Genomic DNA, 26,943 nt, shown 5'->3' on the forward strand with positions numbered 1-26,943 from the left:
AAGGAGTCAGGCAGCGCCCTCTCACCTTCCGTGGTGTTTTGATATACAGGTGGTAGAGCCACTTGAGCACAGAGATGCGGGTCATCATTCCTGTGGCCGGGTCATGGAGGTGCCGATCCAGGACCTGCACAATCCCGTCTAGGTCTAAAGTCACCTGAGCCCTCTCTGAGCTGAGAAGAAACGAGCTTCATCAAGCACTCTAAACCATCGCTCTGTTCTGAACAGACATATACAGCGCTCCTCTAAGGAGTTTTATTTGAAAACAAAACCACTGCTATAATCTAAAAAGAAGCAGGAAGATGTAACAAGTACTGAGTTTATTATAGATGTAAAATAAATAAATAAATAAATAAATACATTCTTTAAGGTTTAGCAGACAAATACTGCCCCCTAGAGTACGACACACACAGTACAAGGGAGACCCTGACAACAGAGGAGGCTGCAGCAGTGAGACTGAGAGGAAGGGAACACCATGGGCCATTATATGGAAAGTATAATTGTGTTTTTGACAGCGGTCAGTCGGCGCTTTGATCTACAATACTAAAAATGTACAAAAGTGCATAACGTATCCATGTCATGGGTAACAGTGGAGCCCTGCATATAAGGTGTAAAGTCTTACTAGCCCACGGGTGCATTTGTGAAGGTACAGTAACACATCTTCACTACACAGCACACTGTATTACACGTACGTCAGAAGGACACAGTATGATCATCATTCAACCTGGAACAGCTAAACGGCAGAATGAGACAGATTCCCTTATCAACCATTTTTGACATGATGCTCTATGCATAACCAAACAACAATGATTAAAATCTCATAAATCTGCAAAGCCTCTTGCTTTCCACAGCAAGGTTGGTTCAGATTCATTAAACAGAGTTGCACTGCACAGAGTTGTTTTAAAGCAAGTGGTATACAGAATCTAAAACACGCAATTCCTGCTGATGACGGGAGGACGATCGGGGGTCTTGGAAAAGACCATACCAGAGATTAAGGGGTTAAGCAAGCCGTGATCTAGGGAGGGTCACAGGAAGCGGTTTCCAGAGTCCACTAGCTTACTACTAGGTCTCTAAAGAGTCACGAGACATGAAATGATGATGGTCGTGGTACTTAGATAGGTGGAGGGATATTCCTACACTCTTCAATCTGCGGTCTGCAGAGATGGAAATTAGAGGCATACAGAAGAGAGACTGGTAAAGAGAAGAACCGCAGAGCAGCCTGAGTGAGAGGAGGGAGACAACAGAGCTGTGATGATGCACTGGATGGGACAGAAAGAGAAGGAGCAGGCTACTGCAATGAGACTGAGAGGGGAGGTGGAGCCCACCAACGAACAGCCACATTGTCAGAGTGCCTAGATACAAAAGAGATGAGAAGACACGTGTTCTGTAAATAGAGTGTGAGCAGTAAGGATGCTCGCGATTACATGCCAAAGACAGACTGGGGTTATCAAATCACCTCAAAGTTCTTGAAAACTGACTGTGGAAAAAGTTGGGAAGAACATTTTACAGAAAACACTGCTTCAATAATAATAATATTTCTGCTTAGAAATAAATAATTCATGCGCGTTTATGTGTTTGAACTTTTGACTCGTGAGGAGGAGCCACTTGCTCAGACACCCTTGATACAGAAAACGACTTTAAAGTGGTGATCTCTGTTTTTAATAACAATAATAAAAAATAATGGCAGAGTAATAATGGTGTAAATACAAACATACCTGGCCGGCGTGAAAAAGCGGATTTTGCTGAAGCCAACCGAACCTTGTGAAGCATTCAGTGAATCTGAAAAAGAATGAACAAAAAATAATAAATTGGTGATTCACTTGCAGAAATTTACCATTGCCACCATTAGATACTACTATTTTTTAAATAACTGACATAAAATATTCTTTAAACATGGTCGGCATTTGTTTTGGTGCCTCTCTCTCTCTCTCTCTCTCTCTCTCTCTCTCTCATTTGTTTTGGTGCTCTCTCTCTCTCTCTCTCTCTATCTCTCTCTCTCTCTATATATATATATATATATATATAATATTTTGTTCATTGATAAAAACAGCATTTGTTATACAGTATATATAAATTTAGCAGTTTAGTAGTTTATTATTCTATTATATAACATGACACTCCAGGTGCAGCTTTTTCAAAACATTGGTAATCAGATTTCCACGTTTGATCTGGATTATATTGTGCAACTGGGTTCTTCAAAACATCGAAATGTGATCGGGATTACTGTGATCCAGATTTCGCACTTTTAGTCACAATTAAATGCCGTAATTGGGTTTTTCAGAATTTAAAGAGGAGACCAGGATTATTGTGATCCTACTGCAGAGGTGGATTTAGCTTTTAAATGATCACAGAACAGTGATATTTTGTTTGAAGTATTATAGCAACCACACACTAAATGTCAAAATCGAATGTTATAATATCATATTTACATATTTATTAAAGTTTTGTATCCATGCATGGAAAAAGGAAAATACGGAAAACAATTAAAAAAAACATGCGCATATGCCTTCTCATTAACCTCCTTATTCTCATACACCTCCTTATCCACATGCACCTCCTTATCCACATGCACCTCCTTATCCACATACACCCCCTTAAAGCTTGTCTGAGATGCTGGACTCCCGACTGACGAGGAAGACGATGAAGATGTCTAAAAACACGTACACTTTTTTCAAAAGTTTTATTTTTATTCAATTTAAATTTAGTTATTTCATTTCTGTTAAGTAGGCAAAAATAAACAATTGTTTGCATGTGTTACATGTGCACTAACATTAAAAGTGATGTGTGATTTTTGTTACAAATATATATATAAAACCACATAAATAAAAGTTGTATATTACTCATTATTACCACACTTATTTATTTTGTTATATTAGGCTATATAATAATGGCCTCTTAAAAAAAAAAAAAAAAACCCTATACACTATTAAGAACTAGCCCACTTTAAAAAAAATGGATTTCCTAATCATGATTATTTGTTATCTGGATAAATGTAATCCAGCTGTGACATTTTCTGAAAAAACTGGGTCAAAATGATCCAGATAAAAGGATTACAAAATATAGGATTACAATATCCGGATCACTGTTACCCAGATTAAAAGTTTTGAAAAACCCGGTCCCTGGGCATGTTCTGTTTGATTATAACTGTGATCTTGGGTAGGTTATTTTCAGCAAGAAAAAAAACACAAACTTTGATCTGTAATTAGAGTGAATCTGCCTGCCATTAGACGTAATGTCTATTTTTGGAAAACAAAACGTTCTCTATTATATAGAGAAAAAAATAAAAAGATGAAGCTGCATTGGCCGGGAATCGAACCCGGGCCTCCCGCGTGGCAGGCGAGAATTCTACCACTGAACCACCAATGCTATGCTGGGAGAACCTCTCTCAGAGCCATAGAGTAGTATAGAGTAGTGTAGAGTAGAGCAGAATAGCCACATCAGCAGTGGGAGGGGCTGGGAATGTGCAGAGCGAGGAGCAGCTTCTGAAAGGGCTCTTCACAGGGAACCAGAAAACCACCTTCACTCGGCAGCAATGGTCCCCCCTTCACTGGATCACTGCATGGACTTGTATGCTACCGAACAGCACTGCGATCTAACCTCTATCAACACAGCGGAAATCTTCTAACCAGCTTCTCTTCTATCATTGCTCCATCAAATATCATGACAATGGTAGAACATGTTTAATAAATGGAAGTAAAAAAATTAAATAAGTAAAAATGTAACTGCATTGTCCGGGTTTTTAAATTTACCTGACATTAAATATTTGTGATAAACATTGTGTTCTCTTTTTAATAAAAAAATGAAAAAAAAAAAAAAAAAGTGCAGCTGCATTGGCCGGGAATCGAACCCGGGCCTCCCGCGTGGCAGGCGAGAATTCTACCACTGAACCACCAATGCTGTGCTGGAAGAGTCTGTCTCAGAGCCATAGAGTAGAGCAGAGCATAGTGAAACCTGAGCCCTACTGAACTGGCAGGCAGTGCATGGATGGGGATAATACTCTCTACCACCCCCTCCCATTGCTAACTTGGCTCTGCCTGCACTTCCTTTCTATTTAGACAGACATTTGAGGATTCTCTTTTTGACCAGCACAGCATTGGTGGTTCAGTGGTAGAATTCTCGCCTGCCACGCGGGAGGCCCGGGTTCGATTCCCGGCCAATGCAGCTACACTTTTTTTTTTTTTTTTTTTTTTTTTTACATTTTTTTTATTTTATTTTAAAAAGAGAACACATTGTTTATCAGAAATATTTAATGTCAGGTAAATTCACAAAGTATTTCCCACTAATGCCAGGACAAAGGTTTTTGTTTTGTTTTGTTTTTTCTTGAAAATAACCTACTTAAAGTTACACAATTATGTTATGTTTTCCAAAATTATAGGATTTTTAATAGGTTCAGTAAGACTTCAATTAAAAATAAAAACAGAAAATATACAGTTCATTAGCCACCCCCCTCCCCCAATGAAGCCGTCCAGCTGGCTACTCACTGTCCACGGTGTCCTGGGTCCGGGGAGGGGTGTCGTCCTGCTGTGGCAGCTCACTGCCCCCTTCAGCCTCCTCCACATCATCTTCGAGAGTCACCAACTTCATCAGGCTGTGGTTACAGGCGTTGGCTGCCTCCTTGGTACCTGGGCAGTAAGGGGTTAAGGGTGATTTGGAGAAACTGACAGGGTTCCGGAATAACCCTACCCCGCACCCTTTAAATCAGAGGGCTGGATACAATTGCACACATTCGAATGCTTGGAGTGCACATATATGGTTATTTGACTGCTTCATTTATTGAGACTTTGTTTATTGAGAAAGCAAGTCCACACTGGCTCAGTCCTTCAGCTCTAACCACTAGCGCTCAGCTCCAGTAACTGGGACATCCTGCCTCCCGGTCCCCCTGCTCTGAAGGATACTCTTCTTGCGGTCGTCGTAGGACAGGCAGGGTAGCACAGCGGTCAGGATGCCCGAGGAGTAGGGAAGCACCACACGCCCCGCCAGCTGGATGAACTCCCGCATCCACAACATGGCCGTCAGCTGGATCAGGTCATTCGCTAGGGGAGGTAAAACAGCTATTATTATCATGGGAATAAGAAAATGGAAAATAGATTTCACAACTCTCAGAATACATTATACTGTGTTATATGTACTGTACAGTGAGAGGAAACAGTTATGCATGACAGGCTTTCTGTAAACTAAAACTAGAGCTGCCCACTAAATGCAACCAAAAGAAAAGACTGCAGCACTTGATATAGATGTGTTCTATCTGTATTCCACAAGGGGGGGGGCTAATGCAACAAACAAAATGCTTCTGAGCTTTTGTCCAGTGAACGGGTACTACCAAAATCAATAAGCATGAATTAACATAATGGGGGACAATGACTGATTCTTTGGGCAGGTCATTGCGGTATAATGTTAGAATGTGAAAACACTGATACATACTCAGTTTGGACTCATCTGATCCCTGGCAATGGATTACTAGGATATTAGCCATTTCAGCAAACTTGACACTGGAGGGAGTCTTCTTGATCTCCTTGAGGAATTCCCCTAAAACCACTTCACACCTGAAACGGGACAAGCAGCTGACAGCTGTCAGAGGGGAACAGGATGGGAGACAGAACTCAAACCTACTGACTCCCATGCATGTACTGATACGGGATATTGATTACAACAAAAGGGGAAAAGCAGTTTTTTGAGGGACTCACGTTTTGCGGATCTCCTTACTGCCGTCCCCCAGTATCTGGAAGAGCCCGTCCAGGATCTCGGGGAGATAGTCCAGCAGGTTAATACCGGGGACAGACTCCAGAACCAGGATCTGGGGACAGGAGCACAGGGGGTCAGCATGAACACAGCCCCTGCCTTGCATGTACAGCATGAAAATGAATGGGGGGGGCTCACCCAGGAGATGATGAACTGGCGAGCATACTGGTTGTTGGAGTATATTCTCTCCCGCAGCAGAGGAACGAAGGCCACAAGGTCGAACTTGCTACTCTCGGTGACGATATCCTGGGAGAGTAAACACAGTGCAGCACTACTGGAGAGGAGCACACAGACTGCCCACATTCACACAGCACTGCCATAGCGTTCCTCTCTCTACCACACACACATAGCACTGCCATGCTGCCCATCTATTTCTCTGCAACATACAGTACACATGCATATACTTCATTACACAGCCTGTTCACAACATTTTAACAACGCTCCATCTGCTCTATATGGTAGTTTGACTATGAAGCCAGTGACTTTGCATAACGTTCCACAACTGTCCCTTTAAGTATGAAACAGATTATGCACCCCACATTGCTCCATCTTTTACCCCCAATTGTTGCTTCTCTAACTGGGCTGATTTTGGATGCTGTGTCATATCTTTACAGACCCTATTGCTTTCTCTTTTTGTACATATGAAACGTTTTTGATTCTGTGATTGAAGTTAATGTCCCTGCAGTGTCACTCACCTTCAGCAGTCGGTCCAAGAGCTCAGAGCCACTCTTGACATTGGGATCGGGATCTGCTGCCAGCTGGGGAAGGAGGAAAATAACATGAGCAGCAATCATCTGTCTGTATAATCAAAACGTCCATCAACATATACAGATCTACTCTGTCCATTTCTCGTGCCCACATCTCTCTCTCTCTCCCTCCCCTCTTTCCTATCCTCTCAAGTTCCACAGTAGGTCCATATACATTATACTGTGTTATCCACACTTAGGGCTCCTCATTTTCGGTTTTTATTTTTGGTTTCGCGATGTCCCTTTAAAGTTATGTTGACTCTTAGAAAACTGTTGATAGTGAAAAAAGATCACTTTTGTTTATCCTCTCATAGCCTAAAAGATTCTGTTTCACTGATAATGTTAAAAAAAAAAAAATCAGTCTCAGTCAAGTTACGGGAGAAAACTAAATGCAATCAAAAGAAAACACTGCATCACTAAGTTGTATTCCACAAGGGGGAGCTAATGCAACAAATTCCAAGATCTCCCACCGCACCCTCACTCACTGTCCAGCTCTCCCTTCCATCCCAGTTGTCCGAGTGTTACCTTGCTGAGACCGTCGAAGAGCACGTTGAAGTGTGGCAAGACCGCTCCCCGCGCCACCTTCACAATGTTGTAGAGAGCCTCGCAGGCATAGTAGCGCAGCCGGCTGTCAGAGTCGTTAAAGCAGGTGAGGACTGGCTCAATCAACTCCTTCAGGTACAGCCCAGAGTCCTGTCCAGTGAGAGTGAGAGAGTGAGAGAAAGAGAGAGGGAGAGAGAGTGTCAGAGTGTGAAAGTATGAGTGAGAGGGGGAGAAAGAGAGCAAGAGAGTGAAAGTATGAGTGTGAGAGAGAGAGAGGGAGACATGGGTTATAAGTCCTGCAGAAGGCAGAAGGCAAGTAAACTGTGATAGACACTAAGCAAACAGATCTAAAAAAAAGTACAAAGAAGACCTGTATCTATTTGTTAATGTGGACCGAAGGAGAAGCATGTGCAGGGTCTGCCCACCTTGCCGAGTGCGATGGAGCAGGCTGCCAGCCCAATGAGCCCCCCCTTCCTGCTGTGGGGGTGCTGGGACAGGGCAAACTCCATCGCCAGGGTCTGGATCACATGTTTGATCTGGGCTGAGTTATTCTGAGCGACAAACTCACGCACCAGCCTGAAAGCGGAAAACACACACAAACAAAAACAATTGCTCATGGCTGGTTACAAAAACCAGAACACCACCAACACTGGACTACCTAATGCTACGTCAGGCAACCGAGTGCTAATCGAGGTCTGTGAAATCAGACAATTATCAAAGGTTATAAGGCAAAATCTATTATTTTTTATTCCTATCAAGGGACAGGTTCAGTTAATCTGTTAGATCAATGAACCAAAACAAATTGCACAGCAATATAACTTCCATAAAGTGGCTTATGGAAAAAGATTATGAAAAGGATTTCAAATGCCAAAGTAACTTTACCGCTGAAGGCAAGCAATTCTGGAAGACTGAACCCCCAAATACTTCCAAAAAAAAAAAAAAATTAATAAAATAAAATAAAACAGTTCTATGAAAAGTACACTGCAGCCAATAAACTGAATGCAATGCCGCACATAGCTGCATTTTCTTGGATAATATACTTGCCATAGTCCTTACAGGGCTCAATATTGCCAGGGAATTACTGCAACAGAAATTTCAGACACACACAGTATTACTTGATTGATGTTGCACAGCAAGACGCACTTACCTCCCTCCTCAGCATTACTGGGTTACAGAACAAACTGTTTGGCCCAATATTCCAGCATCAGGCATTATTAGTATCACATGATAGCATTTCCTCTCTCAGATGGAGTCACTCATATGACTCCTGAGTCATCATCACTCACTACTCCCCCTTACAGAGGTAGATCATCTGTGATAAAGAACTTCCTTTCCAAAATAAAAATTTTAAAAAATCTTACTAATATCATCATTTTGGAAAACACACACAAAATAATGTAATAAATGCACTGTAAACATAGATATTAAAGACACACACACAAAAAAAACCCATTAAATTAATTTATTGAACCTCTCTGTAATAATGCCATAAAATATATATCTCCAATCATCCAATAACCTAGCTAGGGTAAACGTTCACAATTCCTAGAACATGTTTCTCTGTCATTCAGTAGCACCACAATCCTGAAGTTTGTTGTCATTTGTATTTTTTGTAGTTTGCGTTTCATTGCATACACCCCGAGCTTCTGTCTGGATCAGGATTCACATGCATCCTCATCATAGGCACACAGGTAATACAATTGGCCAAAGGGGCAAACGGTATCATATTAAAACCAAGACAAACATAAATCTGATGCAGATTAAATAGGGAACGCAAACAGGATAGTGCTAGAAATCAAACTACCTTGTTAAAAATCAAGCCTATAAAAAAAAAAATAGGCCGTGATACTGGGACAGGCACTGGCTTAAACACAGAGCGCTCTAAAGCAAGCCGTCCTGGTCGTAAAAAAAAAAAAAAAAAAAAAAACATTAACAATAATAATAATAATGGGGTTTAAATAAAAGTGGCACATTTTTCAGTTTGAGAGAACAACATTGACGTATAAGATGGGCACATACATTAATCAATTACTTTAATAACTTAAAAGGGGTCACTCTCTAGTGATGTAAGGGTTAGAAACCCCTCTTACTTTTCAATCTCAAGGGCTGCCACCTTCCTCTTCTCGTACAGTTTATCACTGAGGGCCCGCACAATGCTGGGGGTCAAGGGGGAGAGATCCTTTTCCGTACTCATCTTCACACATCAACCAAAAAAAAAACCCACAATAATGTTTCTTCCGCTGCCGCGCTTTCTTCTTTTTGTGGGATATCGCTCCTTGGTTTCGATAATTCAGTCAAGTTTCTGAAACTGAGTCATTTTACTGCTCAACTTACTTGTGAAATTACACACAAGGATTCACGTAGAACCAAATAATGACAGTCATGTGTTTTTTTTTTCTTCTTCCTAAGCCGTTCTGCTAACTGGTTTTCGGTCCTCTTGATGTCTGATACTTAACACAATAATTGTATTTATTTATAGTCTCTATACAACAATAATTATTCATTCATTTCTGCAAATTGTAGATTATGAATGCTCTGAAATTGTCCGGAATAGATTATGTCTGTTCGATAGCAAAAACAAATAGCGTATATACCGATAGTAAAATAAAAAATAAGTTACAGGAAAGATAAGAAAAAAAAAAAACTTAACAGCGATATTTTACTAAGATTTGTTTGTATTAGTTCACATATTGTAGCTATATTAATAATGATGACAAATAACAGCAATAGACTACATACGCAAAACGTGAAGGCAGTGCATGTAAACCAGGTGTTGCAATGCCTTCGTTCTATCCGCTTTCTGTCCACTGTGTCCGGAGTCTGCTTCAAACAGCCCGACTGAGGTGCAGAGAGACAGAGAGAGACCTAAATTTGACAGGAGAGTAGGAGGTGCTTGTATTGTCACTGTAGCCCGGTCGCTAAACAGATTGCATACTGCTAATCATTGTAGCCATATTGCGCAGTTCCCATCACTCCACTCCCCACAGCCCTGCTAGTCGAGCTACGCTGTGTTTACAGGCTGCTGAGACAACAGACAGTAATAATAGATACAAACACAGTGTAGTTTGTGAAAAATGTAGCTTATTATTATTATTATTATTATTATTATTATTATTATTATTATTATTGCAGAAGCATATCAACTTTAAACTGCATGTTTCTATAATAAACTACTTAATCTAAAGAAGACAAGTCCATTAATATATAATCTCCCTTTTTATGGTACTAATTTGTGTATCAGCTAGTACAGTACTATCTTAGGTCATCCCTGGAGTTGACGGTAACGCTTTACTTCAGTAATGCGCTACTTTCATAATATTACTTTTGATAATAACGAGATAATACAACGCGTTAGAGTTTTAGTGGGTGTAATAAAATGAGCTGCTTTCTGCAAAAAAAAAAAAAAATAGATTTTTCCTGATACATTAAATATTCGTTGTATGTTTAAGGCTTGCACTAGCACAACTAATACGATCCACACATATTGCTACATTCTACCCCTAGGTTATGTGGTGTTTAGGCAGGGAATAGAGCGAGTAAAACTCAGAAGCAAGCAGCAGTATATTCAACAGTATAGCAATCCGTGTAGTATTGGCTCTGACTCGAAACTTGTTGGAGACGGGGCGTCATTCAAGCTGGCAGGCAGTGATTGGCTGATACTGAAAGAATTTAAAAAGGGTTGGGAGTTTGACTGTCTATTTTTGAGGGAGGGTGTGGTATGGATCCAGCCGATGACAGAAGTCTGGACCAGTCGTGTCTTCTCAGTTGATTTGCTGTCCAGTAGCTGCGAATTGAGCCTTTATTACGGTGTCCTGTCACAGGCATGATTTCTCTTGTCTCTAGACCAGCGTCAGAAAGTATGCTTAAATAGTTTTGAATAATCCTTCATTATTCAAAATAGTTACATTAAAAACAATAACATATTAACCATGTCACATCTAAAATAAAACTGAGGTTGATTATTGCTGGCTGATTTTTAATTGCCTAAGTGAAGCAAACATCTGCTTTTGGTTTTAAGTAGCCTAATAATCCTTTTCTCACACATTTGACAGTTTCATTCGAGTCACACCAATGGGAAAAACAGGCGCCTATTTCTTCAAGTTCTTTGAAGAAAATATTTTTCAGCTAATAGGTGATAGTGCTGTGGCAGGTCTGGGTGGATTCGGAAGAAGCTTCTTGTTTTGGTAAGCACATCAATTTTAGTTTTGAATTGCTAAAGTATGAATAATTAATTGACTTTCTAGTTTTTTTTTTCGTTATTTTTTTCTAATCTGCATTATACTAGACTGATAAGGCAGTCATGTTATACTGTGATACCTTATGTTTTTAAACCAAAAAAATATTATTTGCATAGGCCTATAATATAATAATTATAGTTATATAAATAAATATTTAAGTTTTTAATAGCTAATATTTTTTCTCGCAGAAACATTGACCCCGAAGTTTAGGGTCCACGTGAGATAGTATGTAATTAAAAACATGACTTAAATTTACTTGCAATTTGTCTAATTAAATCGCGGAGAAATGAACATTTGTCGCTGGTCTATCACGGCAAAATTTGCGGATATTTCGCGGTTGTATTCATACAATATACAAAGCAATGTATACCATATATATTACCTCCAAAGCTCGTATTCATACAATATATAAAACAATGTATACCATATATATTACCCCCAAAGCCCAGGATTTCACATTTATGTTTACGTCCATTCAACTGGCCGTCTTATTTGTAAATATCAGTATTCCGCATCCTCTGTCTCTGGTGAGTGTGCATGAAAATTAAATCTCATTCAGCAAGCCAGTGATTGGATTTAATTATCATCACATGGACAGTGAAGTAAAGTAATTTTGCATCGCTGTGACGAGAGAAAAGTTTTAAAACAATGTTATTAGTAATTCACACTTTGAAGGTTAATTTCGCAGGCAATCCTCCCAATTTTGAATAGGCCCCTACTAGTAAAATATTATCCTAATAGATGCTTTTAATTTGCAGTTATGTAAAGTTAAAGTTGCTGTTTGCATGTAGTGTGCGTGTGCGTGTGCGCCTGCCCTGTACACTCAAAGGGCGTGCCACTGTTTATGCAAGTATTGCTATCGGTCCAACATGAAAAAAATTAAAAATACGCTGCAGCCAGCACTGAGCATGTCTATGGGACTGAGGGGAGGGCTGTCAGTGTGAGAGTGCACGGGCGAGACTGATGCATGTGAAGCTACTTCGGCAGCTATCCATAACTTATACACTGTTTATAAATTCAAAGTATTGCTAAATATGGAAACAAGGTTAAAACTTAATGCACCTAGACCCCTGTCTACATTTTCAGTTATAAAACTGCCAAGAATGACTTTTGTTAACACTGTTTATTTTCTCTCAATCTAACCCTAACCATAACCCTAACGCTAACCCTAACCCTGGCAAGTAATCTGTTTCAACGGCTGACTGAAAATAAATGAATGCAATAATCTGTTGAGATTCTCTTTATTCTCCATTGTTCATTAAATTTAAAGCATGGAAACGAGATGCATATCTCAAGAGTTCTATAGAAAGAAAGAATATCTTCTTATAAAGAAATACATAAAACATGTTTTGTCTTTCCCTGTCCTTATCCCTGTGAAGTGACTTTTGGGTTTGTCCTCATTGACTTGTTGAAGATGCCGCTTAGGTTGTATTGAATTCATTATAACATAGGAACTTGTGACGGAGAGCGAGAGAACACAGAAAACACCAAAATTATTTTTTTAATTTAAAAAAAAAGTAAGAATAAAAAAATTGTCATTTAATTACAGGCATAATGGGGGAAAAAAACAATAAAATAGAGTTTAATGAAGTGTGCAGAGTAAAACAGATATTAAAAACGCAAGTTTGAGAGCTGTTAACTGACTGGAATACACGCAGTAAACTATCAGAAATGCTCACAAATGTGAATTGCACCAAAGCTAAAGCACAGTCAGTCTGCAATTTCAAAACTACTGTCAGACTGGGCATAAAACAAGCATTAAATCTAATAGAACATTGAACACTTCCACAGCCAATCAAGAATCAGAATTTCAGGGTATTATCTGCCAGTATAAACGCAAATCCTCATTCCTGTGTTTTAAACAAACAAGATCAGTCCACTTTAATTAAAAAAAAATATCATCAAAAACATAAACCCGAGTATCTGGTGTATGGAAAGTTAGCACTGAAAAAGAGCTGGGCTCTTTTCACAAACACACTCTTTACGCATTGCTTGTATATAACGTGGTCTTTTGTTAATTTCACCACACTGTGATGTCTATTCAGGTTGTATGCTACCATCTCCTAATTCAATCATCTTTTCCTATCAGCAGGACAACCCAAACGGGCCCAACAGCCTTACTTTATGGATCAGACAGTGGAATTATGACTTTAGAGTGGTCTTCAGTTTCTATAGGGACCCCACTAGACTAAACTGCACCTGCATGGAAATGTTTTTCACATCTTGATTCCTGTATCATTCGATATGAGTTTCAATGCAAGTTCCGTTTACTTCCGAAACAGCGTTAGTTCTTGTCTGGTCAAGCTTCTCAGTTGATCTGCGAGTCTTGGTTGAGTTCCAGTACCTCAGAAATAAGAAGAAACCTGGAAGAAAACAAATTAGAAGTTCTATTTATTTCTTTTTTGCTGGCAGGTCGAGTGGAAACCCGATAGGAGGAAGGGGATAAACCCCAGTGTCATACAGACTGCACTCTGTAAGTGTGTAATATTCACTCCTGTGTAGGTGTAAATAATGAGAGTTTTTGTTCTTTTAAAAAAGATTACCATAAAGCAGGATTAACTGTTTAAAGAGTTATCTGAATTATACACGTATACATTCTTTTTAAAGTGGTTGCTACCAGCTAGCAGCTTTCTCTACCTGTGATAATTGTCCATCATCCACAGGCCTTCACCACGACACCTCTGAAACTGAGATATGATCTAATTTTAAATAACACAGGCTGTGTATCAAAAGGAGCTTTACTCCAATTTCAAAATTTTCTTCAAAAAGGAGAATGCTAATTTTCTAAAACGATTAATAAACTGCTCAAGAGAGCAAAGTAATGCTAGTCGGTTCATTTTCAAGCTTGTACACTTTACAGAATGCTTTCCTTTTTGTGTGTGGCGTTGCCTCCGATGTAAGGCTAGCATTATGTGAATATATGTCACTCTTCTTACCATGCAGAGAATTCAGGATAGAAAAGGCATATAGTACTGGCTCTTGGAGGGGGCCAAAGTTGAAGAAAATGACCCCCCATGTTATCCCAAGTAAGCAGGCCATGCCCAGTACTGTGTGTAATTCACTACTAGATATTCTCTTCTTTGGTGCCCCAGCTCTTCTTAATCGGACCACCTCCACTGTCACTTTTGTAAATATCACTGCATTAAACAGAAATAGCACTGCAAAGAATCCGATGGTGAAATAAAGGAGTGCAGGGTCTGTTAGCCAACACCTGGTAAGATTGAAAATGCAAATGTGAGATATCAGATGAATTAGTGTGGTGTTTGAAAGGCTCAAGAAGAAGCAATGCAATATGGTCATGATTTATAATAGAAAACAAAAAATGTGTAACTGTTGAAGAAAAATAAACAAAGCTGGATGCTGGATAGCAGTACTTGCATCATCTTGTGCTTGCACTTAACTGCCCCACCCTTCGCTGTATTCTACTACCACTCTCAATCATAATTATAATTTCTGTATCCTGTACTTGATTTTACTCTTAAAGGTAACCATATCCATGTTTTCTAAAATATTTTTAAGTTTAACTATTATTCATAATTGCTCTCAAACATAATTATTTACTGTATTTTGTGTTTTCTCTCATTTGAATTTGCTCTTAATTAATTTTTTATTATTATTATTATTAATAATAATAATAATAATAATAATAATAATAATAATAATAATAATAATAATGCATGACTTACATTGAAACAGACTTCAGCTCTGTGGATATGGAATACTTCCCATACTTGTTAAAACTTGCTGACAGAATTACAGGTACAGCTGGTATTCCTGGAAAAGAGCAAGGCGTATCTTTGGAATGGTGTGGCTCAGGATCTGGATGGACCGGTGTTTACATTAGATTCAGGGTTTTGATTTTTACAGCCCGAGTTATCAAGCTAAATGAGTGATTCCTAAAACATACTCCAGCTATTCAATATCTTGCATGTGAAATTAAAGAGGCTGCATATCTCTGCTATTTCCAAATCTAAATATGAACATGTTTTATTCTATACTTAGTTGCTAAACCATATGACTAGTTCCGAAGTTTTTTCTGGCAAAGTGGGACAATAACCAATATCACTAGTAGTAATGTGGCAGGTGTATAGTGTTCAGCTATACTGGTACAGCAGTTGCAGCTCCAGGTTCATAAACCACAAGCCCACCTTCCCAACTATCAAATTAACTCAACCTCTTAATGTAGAATGTATAGGTTGCACAACATTTAATAATTATGTCACCTACGTATCATCATTCATGTCAAGTGGTTCTCCATTCTTGTTTTTTATTTTGTTTTATTTTTTGTTTTTAATTACAGCCTTGAAACGTATTTTTAAAAGTAAGAATTTGATTATTAGTCTCGCCAGCTTTCCTGCAATTAAATAAAACACATAGCTATAAACCTTGCTGAGCTCAAACTTTCAAAAAATAAGTTCCAAGGCTGTTATGCTCTACCTTTTAAGAAATGCAACTGTGAACGCTTTTAAATTAGATTTCTATCCCCTATCATCATGTGGAGCCTCACCCCAGCCAACGAGGCTCAGCATCTTCCGGTAATGCTTTATATAGGTGTTGACGACCTTGATCATCAGCAGGTACAGGTGGAAAGCTTCAATTCCAAACCAGGTGAAGGTGCAGAGCAGGGAATAGTGCATGAGGGCGGCAATGAACTGACAGAGCCCATCTTTATTATAGGACGCCAGCCACTCGTTCAGTAAAAAGGTGAGGTTTAGCAGGAACAGCGCTGAACACAGGCTCCGATGAATTGCGGCGGAGTGATCGGATTTCTGTTTCCTGGGGAAAGGAAAGGTCGTATTTATTGAAGTCACCAGAGCAAGCAAATGGTAAATCCTACTTTTTAAAAACCAAGACAAACTCAGTTCCCGTCAGTCTCAAATGGGTGGTCATAGATTTTTAGTGTTTTCCTGCTGTAGTAATGTTGCTAGAATTTTTTTTTTAACTTTCATTTTACAATGTTTTCGATCAGTCTGGATGATTCGAATTGCAATTACTCAAATGTTTTTTGATAAGTCTGTATGGGGAAGTTTTTACAATGATTTTCCAAGTTCATCTGAATCTCTGTTCTAGTGGCCTGACAGCAATACAGTATGCTACAGTAGCTGATGTGATCTACCATATGTTACATATATCTACAGCAGGCAACGTGAACGGAAGAGCAGCTCCTGAACTCAGATCAAAACACTTTTACACAGGCTTATAAATCCATATATTCCTATCAGGTATTTATATAATTAAAAAGGAGGAAGCAGAGGTTGCAGCCTTCCTCACTCTCCGATCCAAAGTGCATAGATCCAGAAAGCAACATAAAGGCTGTAAGTCTGTATTGTTGTTGTTTTTTTTTTTAATTCATGTTACAGTATTATCTCCCAATGTTTGAAAGTTATACCTTACCATAGAACAATGTACATGAATAGAACAACTCCCAAGAAAAAGAGTGAAACCCCACAGCCGCTGTAGGAGATGTACGTCAGTGTTTTCAAGGTGCTAGCGCTCAGGGTGATATTATTAGGGTTCTGTGGGAATATAAGGAAATATCTGAGTGAGAAACACACCTGGATAGCGGTAAATCTGATCCCCTGTGTCCCGATGCTTGATGGAGTGTGGTAAACAGTTGATTATTCACCAGCATTACATCTTAGCTAAAGTCAGTAAATGCGATTCTTACCATTAATACAGCGAAGTAAGTCAGGTGATTACAGCTACAAACAGTTTTATTTTTGTCTCCAAATGTTTGGCAACCAGAATCATTCCATATTGCTTTTGTCCCTGTAAAAAATAATTAGAGGGTATCTTGGATACAGCTAAGCCTTGCAATAAGGTTCATATAGTTACACTTTCTCAAACATTTCAAGACGTGGTTATCAAGGACTGACATGTAATGGCTTTATTGAAAACACTGAGAAACACTTCTGGTCTAAGAGTCTGTTTTAGTATTATTACTATATATATATATATATATATATATATATATATATATATATATATATATATATATATATATATACACCTACACACACACAACCATTGAGTGTTTTTATAGTCATGGAGTATTATTACACAGTTTTTACACAGCTAATTATATATTTACAACTTTTTAGAGTTTAGTTAGTGTATGTTGTACAACAGAAATACATTATGTTAATAGTATTATTGTTATTAATGGAACACTGTACTGGTAATCTATGTGGGCATTCACAGTAATAAAATGGTCTTATGATTAAATGTTTTAGCCTTATATGTGAATGTACATGCAGTGCTGGCCTCTTATGAAGGTTTATTGTATCATGGTACAGCATAAGCACAGAAAAAAGCATGGTAAAGCAACGGCAAGCACAGTTAACCACAGAGGAAGTGACTAGAGCAATATAAATCATTGTAGAAGCAAAAATACTGTTAGAGCTGAAAGCAGGAACACACCATGGGAGCTTGTCTAAATTAACATAAAAGAAAAATAACATTTAATATCTTTATTCAGTTAAAATCGTATTTAATTTACCATTTTGAATCAGATCCCAGAATGCACATTTCACTCGTACATTTCCCTGAAATTAGAACGTCAGTCACTTCAATTCACAAAAGATGCAACTTCAAAAATCACATTACTGTCCAACATACACATATGCATATACAAAGTGATTTTAAACACTATATTGTGTATTTATAATTGTATGTTATTGTTGTTTGAAAGCACGTGTGAACTTGTGTAAGGAAATTGCGTTGTAATTGATTCATTAGTTTAATTGTAGCTGAATACTTTATAAACCTTAATTAAGAAGAACGAGGAGAGAGCTGGGAGGATGTTGATGTTAATGAGCAGTTTGTGTGCGTATGAATGCTGGGCTGGGAAGCAGGAGCGGTGGTAGGGCTTTTGAGAAACTGCTATTTTGTGTGTGAAGTTTACAAACTAGCATATAGCAATTGTAGCTCATGTGTTACCACTGCTGTTACCTTCTTAGCCCAACACCAGCTCTGACTGTAGTGAGAGGGGTAGGGGGAGATGCAGAATGGCTCCAATGTCATTATTTAGCCTGTCAAATGAAAATCCATGTCCTTTCTTTGATAGCTGTGAGAATGGGATTATTTAGTCAATGTAATACGTGTCCAGTGCTCAGTATCTGAACTCCATTGGAGGTGAGATTGAGGACTCGCTAGGTTTTGTTTAGTTGGAGCACCAAGTTATTTTATAACTACATAATATACATTATGTAACTGGATTGTTTTATTCGGTTTAGGTGCCTTTTCAGTGATTTACAGATTGTGATGCTGACTTGTGAACAATGGTGTCTAATTTGTGTCTCTGGTAACTAATATGCCTCTGTTTTCATGGCGCTCGGGGGGAAAAAACTGATCAACAAAAGAAACTAGTCTCCTTGATATATAACATTTGTGTTAATGTGTTATACAATTCAGTAAAATGTCCTTGCAAACAGTTGCAAAATGATCAAGCAGTTTGGAGAGACCTTACCTGCAAGGTGTCTGGATGGTAAAAGGTTATTGTTATGTTGTCAGTGAGATTGGAGATTGCACTCCCCAGTTCAATTGCAATCACCTCATCTGAGAGAAGAGAACTGTTCTGCATATCCTGAAATAGACAAGGGTATGAGGGTTTGAGACAGTTAATGTGCAAGACCAGTGGTATTTGGTTAAATTAGGTCAGATACAAAACCAAATTTAGATCTTTGCTGTGGGTAAACCTGAGCTGCCTTACCGGAAATAAGTTGGAGTTTATAAACCTGCCAACACCATATTGTGAGGAGTCATTATTGTGACCACTAGCCTGCTGTAATGCTTCAGGTGTAAGTTTGATCCCCACTGGATGTATACCCTGAAACAGAAGAGCATAGACAATTGGAAGAAACTGCAATAGCCACAGCATTTTGCATGTAGGGTGTCTTTAGTTGTATATTGTTTTTTGCTTCTAAGACCATGTCAAATAAGTTCTCTTGTTTGTGTTATTAACTTATTGTAAATCACAAAGATCATACTCTGGACTCCACCAGGCCCTACACAGAAGCAGCTTAGAACATTAGACTCAGGTGGGACCCAAATTACATGCACAGAGTAAATGGTGTTCAAAAGAAAATAACGCCTGGAGAGAAAAAAAAAAAATAATAAGATCAACAGCATTTTTTAGTTTAACATTATTTCTATAAACTATTTCAATCACTGGTTTTAAATATGGTTTGTCTGCTACTGCAATTGAAACGTGGCATGGTCAGTAGAACAATACTTACTTGTACAGGTAATGAAATCAGAAGAGGTTTCTCGTCAGTTATGTTGTATTTAGCAACAACCCCATAAAAACCGGTAAAATGAATCTCCTTCTTTGGCCCATTAAATGCAGTTTTGTCAGTAAGAATATTTTTAACACCTCTGCAATGAATAATGTGTGTAATTAGTACAAATACAGTACCCTCTGTCAGTGATATAAACTGCGTCTTACAGGTGTCAGGACCCTGGAAATGCAGGTCTCCACCATAAACACATATGTGGTATCATTTTTTATATTTAAATGACCAATAATTTTCAATCAAATTCAAAGAAGCTGTGAGGTTACTCTCTTCTATTTTATTAGTATTTTGCAAATGGCCATAAACACAAACATATAGAGATTAGTCAGGTAAAAATTGGACACATAAAGAAAACTTAATTCCAAGGTTTAGCCTAAGCGGTAAAGAGGTTCTCAATAAATAAAAAAATAAAAGGCATATGTGCCATTGAAACCTAAGTCCTTTTCATCTGATCGCACTGTCCAAGGGTAAACCTCGGCACGTGCGATTCCCCTGTAATTCACCACCTAAATTTACTTACGTAGTCTCTATGGTTAAATGAGATCCAGTAAAAAAAAAAAATTATAATATATAATATATAATATATATATATGAGTCTCGTTGCAAATAAATTTTAAATGAAATGTTTAATATAACTTTAAACAGAACTTACCTTAATATTGAAGAGACGACATTACACTGCTCCACTGATTTTTTGTCACACTTGGATATTTGACTTAAAAAATCCTTATCTTGTTTTTGTAGACTTTCTGTCATGAATTCACAAGGGCATTGAACAGGAACGTTAACTGATTTAGAAGTGGTAGGGAATGCTGTTCTAGATGCTTTAGTGGAGGCCTCTGATGTAGATGCTATGGTAGGAGACTCTGTAGTTATGGTCTCTGTTGTAGAAATGTGGGTTAGGGAGACTTTTGAGGCTGGGCTAGGGGATAACGATGTAGAGGTTGTTGTAGGGGGATCAGCTGTATGTTCAAATATAGGGGGCACTGCTGTAGCTGCTGTGGTGAAGTTTTGTTTTGTAGGTCCTGCAGTTGAGGACTTTGTAGATGTTGTGGAAGGGCTCTTGGTTGTAGATGTTGTGGAAGAGGACATTTTTATGAATGTAGTTGTAGGGGACACTGTTGTAGATGCTATGGTATGTTTTCCTGTGGTTGAGGTCTGTGTTTCAGATGTTTCTGACAGGGACACTATATTAGATGGTTGAGTAGGGGAGACTGTAGAGGTTTTTAAAGATGGTGCAGTGGACTCTTTTCCAGATGTTGTGGCAGGGCTCGTGGTTGTAGAAGAGGACACTGTTGCAGATGTTTTAGAAATGAATGCTGTTGTAAATGCAATTGAAGGGGTCTCTGTTGTATGACTTGTGTTAGGTGTCTTGGGTGTAGATACTATGGAAGGGGACACTGTTGCAGATGTAGTGGTAAGGATCTGAGTTGCAGATGCTGTGGTAGGGGTTACTGTTGTATATGCTATGAAAAAGTTCTTAGCTGTAGATGTAGTGGTAGGGATAATAGTTGTAGATGCTGTGGTATCATTCTTTGTTGTTGAGGCAATGGTAGACGCCTCTGGTATAGATGCTATGGGAGGGGTGTTTGTTGTAGAGGCTTGAGTAGGGGACACTGTTGTGGAGGCTGTGCTAGGAGTCTCATTTGTAGATGTGTTAGGGGTCTCAATTGTAGGGCTCTCTGTTGTAGATAATGTGGTAGATGATGGGGCAGGGGATGCGGTTGTAGATGCCATGGTAGGGACCATGGTTGTAGGTGCTGTAGTTGCAATCTTAGTTATTGAAGCTGTTGTAGAGGATGCTGGTGTAAATGCTGTGGTAAAGCTCTCAATTGTAAATGTTGTGGTAGGGGTCTTCGTTGTAGAAACTTGGGTAGGGGTCGCTGTTGTGGAGGCTGTGTTAGCGTACAGTGTTCTAGATGTTGTGATAAGGTTCCGAGTTATTAATGTTGTGGTAAGGGACACTGCATTTGATGTTGTGCTAGGAGTCCTAGTCGTAGATGGGTTAGGGGTCTCTGTTGATGCTGTGCTAGAGGTCTCTGTTGATGCTGTTGTAGTAGGGGTTTCTGTTGATGCTGTGCTAGAGGTCTCTGTTGATGCTGTTGTAGTAGGGGTTTCTGTTGATGTTGTGTTAGGGGTCTCTGTTTTAGCTCTTATAGTTGGGGTTTCTGTTGATGCTGAGTTTCGGATCTCAGTTTTGGCTGTTGTAGTAGGGGTTTCTGTTGATGCTGTGTTTGTAGTCTCTGTTTTAGCTGTTGTAGTAGGGGTTTCTGTTGATGCTGTGCTAGGGGTCTCTGTTTTAGCTGTTGTAGTAGGGGTTTCTGTTGATGCTGTGTTTGGGATCTCAGTTTTAGCTGTTGTAGTAGGGGTTTCTGTTGATGCTGTGTTTGGGGTCTCTGTTTTAGCTGTTGTAGTAGGGGTTTCTGTTGATGCTGTGTTTGGGGTCTCTGTTTTAGCTGTTGTAGTAGGGGTTTCTGTTTTAGCTGTTGTATTTGGGGTTTCTGTTGATGCTGTGTTTGGGGTCTCTGTTTTAGCTGTTGTAGTAGGGGTTTTTGTTGATGCTGTGCTAGGGATCTCAGTTTTAGCTGTTGTAGTAGGGTTTTTTGTTGATGCTGTGCTAGGGGTCTCTGTTTTAGCTGTTGTAGTAGGGGTTTCTGTTGATGCTGTGCTAGCTGGTCTCTGTTTTATCTGTTGTAGTAGGGATTTCGGTTGATGCTGTGTTAGGGGTCTCTGTTTTAGCTGTTGTAGTAGGGGTTTCTGTTGATGTTGTGTTTGGGGTCTCTGTTTTAGCTGTTGTAGTAGGGGTTTCTGTTGATGCTGTGCTAGGGGTCTCTGTTTTAGCTGTTGTAGTAGGGGTTTCTGTAGGGGTTCTCTGTTTTAGCTGTTGTATTTGGGGTTTCTGTTGATACTGTGTTTGGGATCTCAGTTTTAGCTGTTGTAGTAGGGGTTTCTGTTGTTGATGCTGTTGTTTGGGGTCTCTGTTTTAGCTGTTGTAGTAGGGGTTTCTGTTGATGTAGTAGGGGTCTCTGTTTTAGCTGTTGTAGTTGGGGTTTCTGTTGATGGTGTTTGGGGTCTCTGTTTTAGCTGTTGTAGTAGGGGTTTCTGTTGATGCTGTGCTAGGGGTCTCTGTTTTAGCTGTTGTAGTAGGGGTTTCTGTTGATGCTGTGCTAGGGGTCTCTGTTTTAGCTGTTGTAGTAGGGGTTTCTGTTGATGCTGTGCTAGGGGTCTCTGTTTTAGCTGTTGTAGTAGGGGTTTCTGTTGATGCTTTCTGTTGATGCTGTGCTAGGGGTCTCTGTTTTAGCTGTTGTAGTAGGGGTTTCTGTTGATGCTGTGTTTGGGGTCTCTGTTTTAGCTGTTGTAGTAGGGGGTTGATGCTGTGCTAGGGGTCTCTGTTTTAGCTGTTGTAGTAGGGGTTTCTGTTGATGCTGTGTTAGGGGTCTCTGTTTTGTGGTTTCTGTTGATGTTGTGCTTGGGGTCTCTGTTTTAGCTCTTGTAGTAGGGGTTTCTGTTGATGCTGTGTTTGGGGTCTCTGTTTTAGCTGTTGTAGTAGGGGTTTCTGTTGATGCTGTGCTAGGGGTCTCTGTTTTAGCTGTTGTAGTAGGGGTTTCTGTTGATGCTGTGTTTGGGGTCTCTGTTTTAGCTGTTGTAGTAGGGGTTTCTGTTGATGCTGTGTTTGGGGTCTCTGTTTTAGCTGTTGTAGTAGGGGTTTCTGTTGATGCTGTGCTAGGGGTCTCTGTTTTAGCTGTTGTAGTAGGGGTTTCTGTTGATGCTGTGTTTGGGGTCTCTGTTTTAGCTGTTGTAGTAGGGGTTTCTGTTGATGCTGTGCTAGGGGTCTCTGTTTTAGCTGTTGTAGTAGGGGTTTCTGTTGATGCTGTGCTAGGGGTCTCTGTTTTAGCTGTTGTAGTAGGGGTTTCTGTTGATGCTGTGTTTGGGGTCTCTGTTTTAGCTGTTGTAGTAGGGGTTTCTGTTGATGCTGTGTTAGGGGTCTCTGTTTTAGCTGTTGTAGTAGGGGTTTCTGCTGATGCTGTGCTAGGGGTCTCTGTTTTCCCTGTTGTAGTAGGGGTTTCTGTTGATGCTGTGTTAGGGGTCTCTGTTTTAGCTGTTGTAGTAGGGGTTTCTGTTGATGCTGTGCTAGGGGTCTCTGTTTTAGCTGTTGTAGTAGGGGTTTCTGTTGCTGCTGTGCTAGGGGTCTCTGTTTTAGCTGTTGTAGTAGGGGTTTCTGTTGATGCTGTGTTTGGGGTCTCTGTTTTAGCTGTTGTAGTAGGGGTTTCTGTTGATGCTGTGTTTGGGGTCTCTGTTTTAGCTGTTGTAGTAGGGGTTTCTGTTGCTGCTGTGCTAGGGGTCTCTGTTTTAGCTGTTGTAGTAGGGGTTTCTGTTGATGCTGTGCTAGGGGTCTCTGTTTTAGCTGTTGTAGTAGGGGTTTCTGTTGATGCTGTGTTTGGGGTCTCTGTTTTAGCTGTTGTAGTAGGGGTTTCTGTTGCTGCTGTGTTTGGGGTCTCTGTTTTAGCTGTTGTAGTAGGGGGTTTCTGTGTTGGTCTCTGTTTTGCTGTTGTAGTAGGGGGTTGATGCTATGTTTGGAGTCTCTGTTTTAGCTGTTGTAGTAGGGGTTTCTGTTGATGCTGTGTTTGGGTCTCTGTTTTAGCTGTTGTAGTAGGGGTTTCTGTTGATGTTGTGTTTGGGGCCTCTGTTTTAGCTCTTGTAGTAGGGGCTTCTGTTACTGCTGTGCTAGGGGTCTCTGTTTTAGCTGTTGTAGTAGTTGATGCTGTGCTAGGGGTCTCTGTTTTGTTGTAGTAGGGATTTGTGTTGGGGTCTCTGTTTTAGCTGTTGTAGTAGGGGTTTCTGTTGATGCTGTGCTAGGGGTCTCTGTTTTAGCTGTTGTAGTAGGGGTTTCTGTTGATGCTGTGCTAGGGGTCTCTGTTTTAGCTGTTGTAGTAGGGGTTTCTGTTGATGCTGTGCTAGGGGTCTCTCTGTTTTATGCTGTGTTTGGGGTCTCTGTTGTAGTAGGGGTTTCGGTTGATGCTGTGTTTGGAGTCTCTGTTTTAGCTGTTGTAGTAGGGGTTTCTGTTGATGTTGTGTTTGGGGCCTCTGTTTTAGCTCTTGTAGTAGGGGTTTCTGTTGATGCTGTGCTAGGGGTCTCTGTTTTAGCTGTTGTAGTTGTGGTTTCTGTTGCTGCTGTGCTAGGGGTCTCTGTTTTAGCTGTTGTAGTAGGGGTTTCTGTTGATGCTGTGTTTGGGGTCTCTGTTTTAGCTGTTGTAGTAGGGGTTTCTGTTGATGCTGTGCTAGGGGTCTCTGTTTTAGCTGTTGTAGTAGGGGTTTCTGTTGATGCTGTGCTAGGGAGCTCTGTTTTATCTAGGGATTTCGGTTGATGCTGTGTTTGGAGTCTCTGTTTTAGCTCTTGTAGTAGGGGTTTCTGTTGATGCTGTGCTAGGGGTCTCTGTTTTATCTGTTGTAATAGGGATTTCGGTTGATGCTGTGTTTGGAGTCTCTGTTTTAGCTGTTGTAGTAGGGGTTTCTGTTGATGTTGTGTTTGGGGCCTCTGTTTTAGCTCTTGTAGTAGGGGTTTGTGTTGCTGCTGTGTTAGGGGTCTCTGTTTTAGCTGCTGTAGTAGGGGTTTCTGTTGATGCTGTGCTAGGGGTCTCTGTTTTAGCTGTTGTAGTAGGGGTTTCTGTTTTAGGTTGATGCTGTGTTTGGAGTCTCTGTTTTAGCTGTTGTAGTAGGGGTTTCTGTTGATGTTGTGTTTGGGGTCTCTGTTTTAGCTGTTGTAGTAGGGGTTTCTGTTGCTGCTGTGCTAGGGGTCTCTGTTTTAGCTGTTGTAGTTGGGGTTTCTGTTGCTGCTGTGCTAGGGGTCTCTGTTTTAGCTGTTGTAGTAGGGATTTCGGTTGATGCTGTGTTTGGAGTCTCTGTTTTAGCTCTTGTAGTAGGGGTTTCTGTTGATGCTGTGCTAGGGGTCTCTGTTTTAGCTGTTGTAGTAGGGGTTTCTGTTGATGCTGTGCTAGGGGTCTCTGTTTTAGCTGTTGTAGTAGGGGTTTCTGTTGATGCTGTGTTTGGGGTCTCTGTTTTAGCTGTTGTAGTAGGGGTTTCTGTTGATGCTGTGCTAGGGGTCTCTGTTTTAGCTGTTGTAATAGGGATTTCGGTTGATGCTGTGTTTGGAGTCTCTGTTTTAGCTGTTGTAGTAGGGGTTTCTGTTGATGTTGTGTTTGGGGCCTCTGTTTTAGCTCTTGTAGTAGGGGTTTCTGTTGATGCTGTGCTAGGGGTCTCTGTTTTAGCTGTTGTAGTAGGGGTTTCTGTTGATGCTGTGCTAGGGGTCTCTGTTTTATCTGTTGTAGTAGGGATTTCGGTTGATGCTGTGTTTGGAGTCTCTGTTTTAGCTCTTGTAGTAGGGATTTCTGTTGATGCTGTGTTTGGGGTCTCTGTTTTAGCTGTTGTAGTAGGGGTTTCTGTTGCTGCTGTGCTAGGGGTCTCTGTTTTAGCTGTTGTAGTAGGGGTTTCTGTTGATGCTGTGTGCTTAGGGGTCTCTGTTTTAGCTGTTGTAGTAGGGGTTTCTGTTGATGCTGTGTTAGGGGTCTCTGTTTTAGCTGTTGTAGTAGGGGTTTCTGTTGATGCTGTGCTAGGGGTCTCTGTTTTAGCTGTTGTAGTAGGGGTTTCTGTTGATGCTGTGTTTGGGGTCTCTGTTTTAGCTGTTGTAGTAGGGATTTCGGTTGATGCTGTGTTTGGAGTCTCTGTTTTAGCTCTTGTAGTAGGGGTTTCTGTTGATGCTGTGTTAGGGGTCTCTGTTTTAGCTGTTGTAGTAGGGGTTTCTGTTGATGCTGTGCTAGGGGTCTCTGTTTTAGCTGTTGTAGTAGGGGTTTCTGTTTTAGCTGTTGTATTTGGGGTTTCTGTTGATACTGTGTTTGGGGTCTCTGTTTTAGCTCTTGTAGTAGGGGTTTCTGTTGATGCTGTGCTAGGGGTCTCTGTTTTATCTGTTGTAGTAGTTGATGCTGTGTTTGGAGTCTTCTAGGGGTTTCTGTTGATGCTGTGCTTGGGGTCTCTGTTTTAGCTGTTGTAGTAGGGGTTTCTGTTGATGCTGTGTTAGGGGTCTCTGTTTTAGCTGTTGTAGTAGGGGTTTCTGTTGATGCTGTGCTAGGGGTCTCTGTTTTAGCTGTTGTAGTAGGGGTTTCTGTTGATGCTGTGCTAGGGGTCTCTGTTTTAGCTGTTGTAGTAGGGGTTTCTGTTGATGCTGTGCTAGGGGTCTCTGTTTTAGCTGTTGTAGTAGGGGTTTCTGTTGATGCTGTGCTAGGGGTCTCTGTTTTAGCTGTTGTAGTAGGGGTTTCTGTTGATGCTGTGTTTGGGGTCTCTGTTTTAGCTGTTGTAGTAGGGGTTTCTGTTGATGCTGTGTTTGGGGTCTCT

The 26,943-nt window shown here is 40.1% G+C and overlaps 3 protein-coding genes and 3 non-coding genes across 6 annotated transcripts in view; 1 reads left to right on the forward strand and 5 right to left on the reverse strand.

The window, feature by feature from the left end:
• LOC121325525 (protein VAC14 homolog) overlaps positions 1 to 9,980 on the reverse strand; it is a 32,054-nt gene extending 22,074 nt beyond the window's left edge. Inside the window, exons 1-11 of the mRNA XM_041268085.1 lie at positions 9,116 to 9,980; positions 7,451 to 7,601; positions 7,008 to 7,175; positions 6,432 to 6,494; positions 5,875 to 5,982; positions 5,682 to 5,791; positions 5,419 to 5,540; positions 4,893 to 5,030; positions 4,479 to 4,619; positions 1,713 to 1,776; positions 26 to 170 (exon numbers count right to left, since the gene is read on the reverse strand). Coding sequence (XP_041124019.1) covers positions 26 to 170; positions 1,713 to 1,776; positions 4,479 to 4,619; positions 4,893 to 5,030; positions 5,419 to 5,540; positions 5,682 to 5,791; positions 5,875 to 5,982; positions 6,432 to 6,494; positions 7,008 to 7,175; positions 7,451 to 7,601; positions 9,116 to 9,219 — 1,314 coding nt within the window. The 5' untranslated portion in view covers positions 9,220 to 9,980. The remainder of the gene's footprint in view (positions 1 to 25; positions 171 to 1,712; positions 1,777 to 4,478; positions 4,620 to 4,892; positions 5,031 to 5,418; positions 5,541 to 5,681; positions 5,792 to 5,874; positions 5,983 to 6,431; positions 6,495 to 7,007; positions 7,176 to 7,450; positions 7,602 to 9,115) is intronic.
• On the reverse strand, positions 3,293 to 3,363 carry trnag-gcc. Its single transcript has one exon. It is a non-coding gene; the product is annotated as a tRNA-Gly (tRNA).
• trnag-gcc lies at positions 3,824 to 3,894 on the reverse strand. Its single transcript has one exon. It is a non-coding gene; the product is annotated as a tRNA-Gly (tRNA).
• Positions 4,088 to 4,158, forward strand: trnag-gcc. Its single transcript has one exon. It is a non-coding gene; the product is annotated as a tRNA-Gly (tRNA).
• Positions 9,981 to 14,945: 4,965 nt separating the features above from the next.
• LOC121325327 (adhesion G protein-coupled receptor G3-like) lies at positions 14,946 to 17,022 on the reverse strand. The gene is made up of 4 exons (XM_041267756.1): positions 16,932 to 17,022; positions 16,658 to 16,779; positions 15,771 to 16,039; positions 14,946 to 15,037 (listed from the first exon to the last, which is right to left on the reverse strand). Exons 1-4 carry the CDS (start codon positions 16,932 to 16,934, stop codon positions 14,946 to 14,948), a joined length of 486 nt encoding a protein of 161 aa, XP_041123690.1. The 5' UTR covers positions 16,935 to 17,022.
• Positions 17,023 to 18,218: 1,196 nt separating this feature from the next.
• Positions 18,219 to 21,637, reverse strand: LOC121325328 (cell wall protein DAN4-like). The gene is made up of 5 exons (XM_041267757.1): positions 20,210 to 21,637; positions 19,501 to 19,639; positions 18,975 to 19,091; positions 18,732 to 18,848; positions 18,219 to 18,239 (listed from the first exon to the last, which is right to left on the reverse strand). Exons 1-5 carry the CDS (start codon positions 21,304 to 21,306, stop codon positions 18,219 to 18,221), a joined length of 1,491 nt encoding a protein of 496 aa, XP_041123691.1. The 5' UTR covers positions 21,307 to 21,637.
• Positions 21,638 to 26,943: the final 5,306 nt, after the last annotated feature.

Source organism: Polyodon spathula, chromosome 13 (assembly GCF_017654505.1).
Source record: "Polyodon spathula isolate WHYD16114869_AA chromosome 13, ASM1765450v1, whole genome shotgun sequence".
Taxonomy (NCBI): Eukaryota; Metazoa; Chordata; class Actinopteri; order Acipenseriformes; family Polyodontidae; genus Polyodon; species Polyodon spathula.

Coding starts and splice junctions, on each gene's coding strand:
- LOC121325328 (XM_041267757.1), bottom strand. CDS start 21,306: ATGGTCCCTACCATGGCATCTACAACCGCATCCCCTGCCCCATCATCT. Junction 19,092..19,500: donor TGATTTCATTACCTGTACAA/GTAAGTATTGTT, acceptor CTTCTGTTTCAG/GGTATACATCCAGTGGGGAT. Junction 18,849..18,974: donor TAAACTCCAACTTATTTCCG/GTAAGGCAGCTC, acceptor TGTCTATTTCAG/GATATGCAGAACAGTTCTCT.
- LOC121325327 (XM_041267756.1), bottom strand. Junction 16,040..16,657: donor TTCATGTACATTGTTCTATG/GTAAGGTATAAC, acceptor TCCTTTCCCCAG/GAAACAGAAATCCGATCACT. Junction 15,038..15,770: donor GCTGAGCCTCGTTGGCTGGG/GTGAGGCTCCAC, acceptor GCTCTTTTCCAG/GAATACCAGCTGTACCTGTA.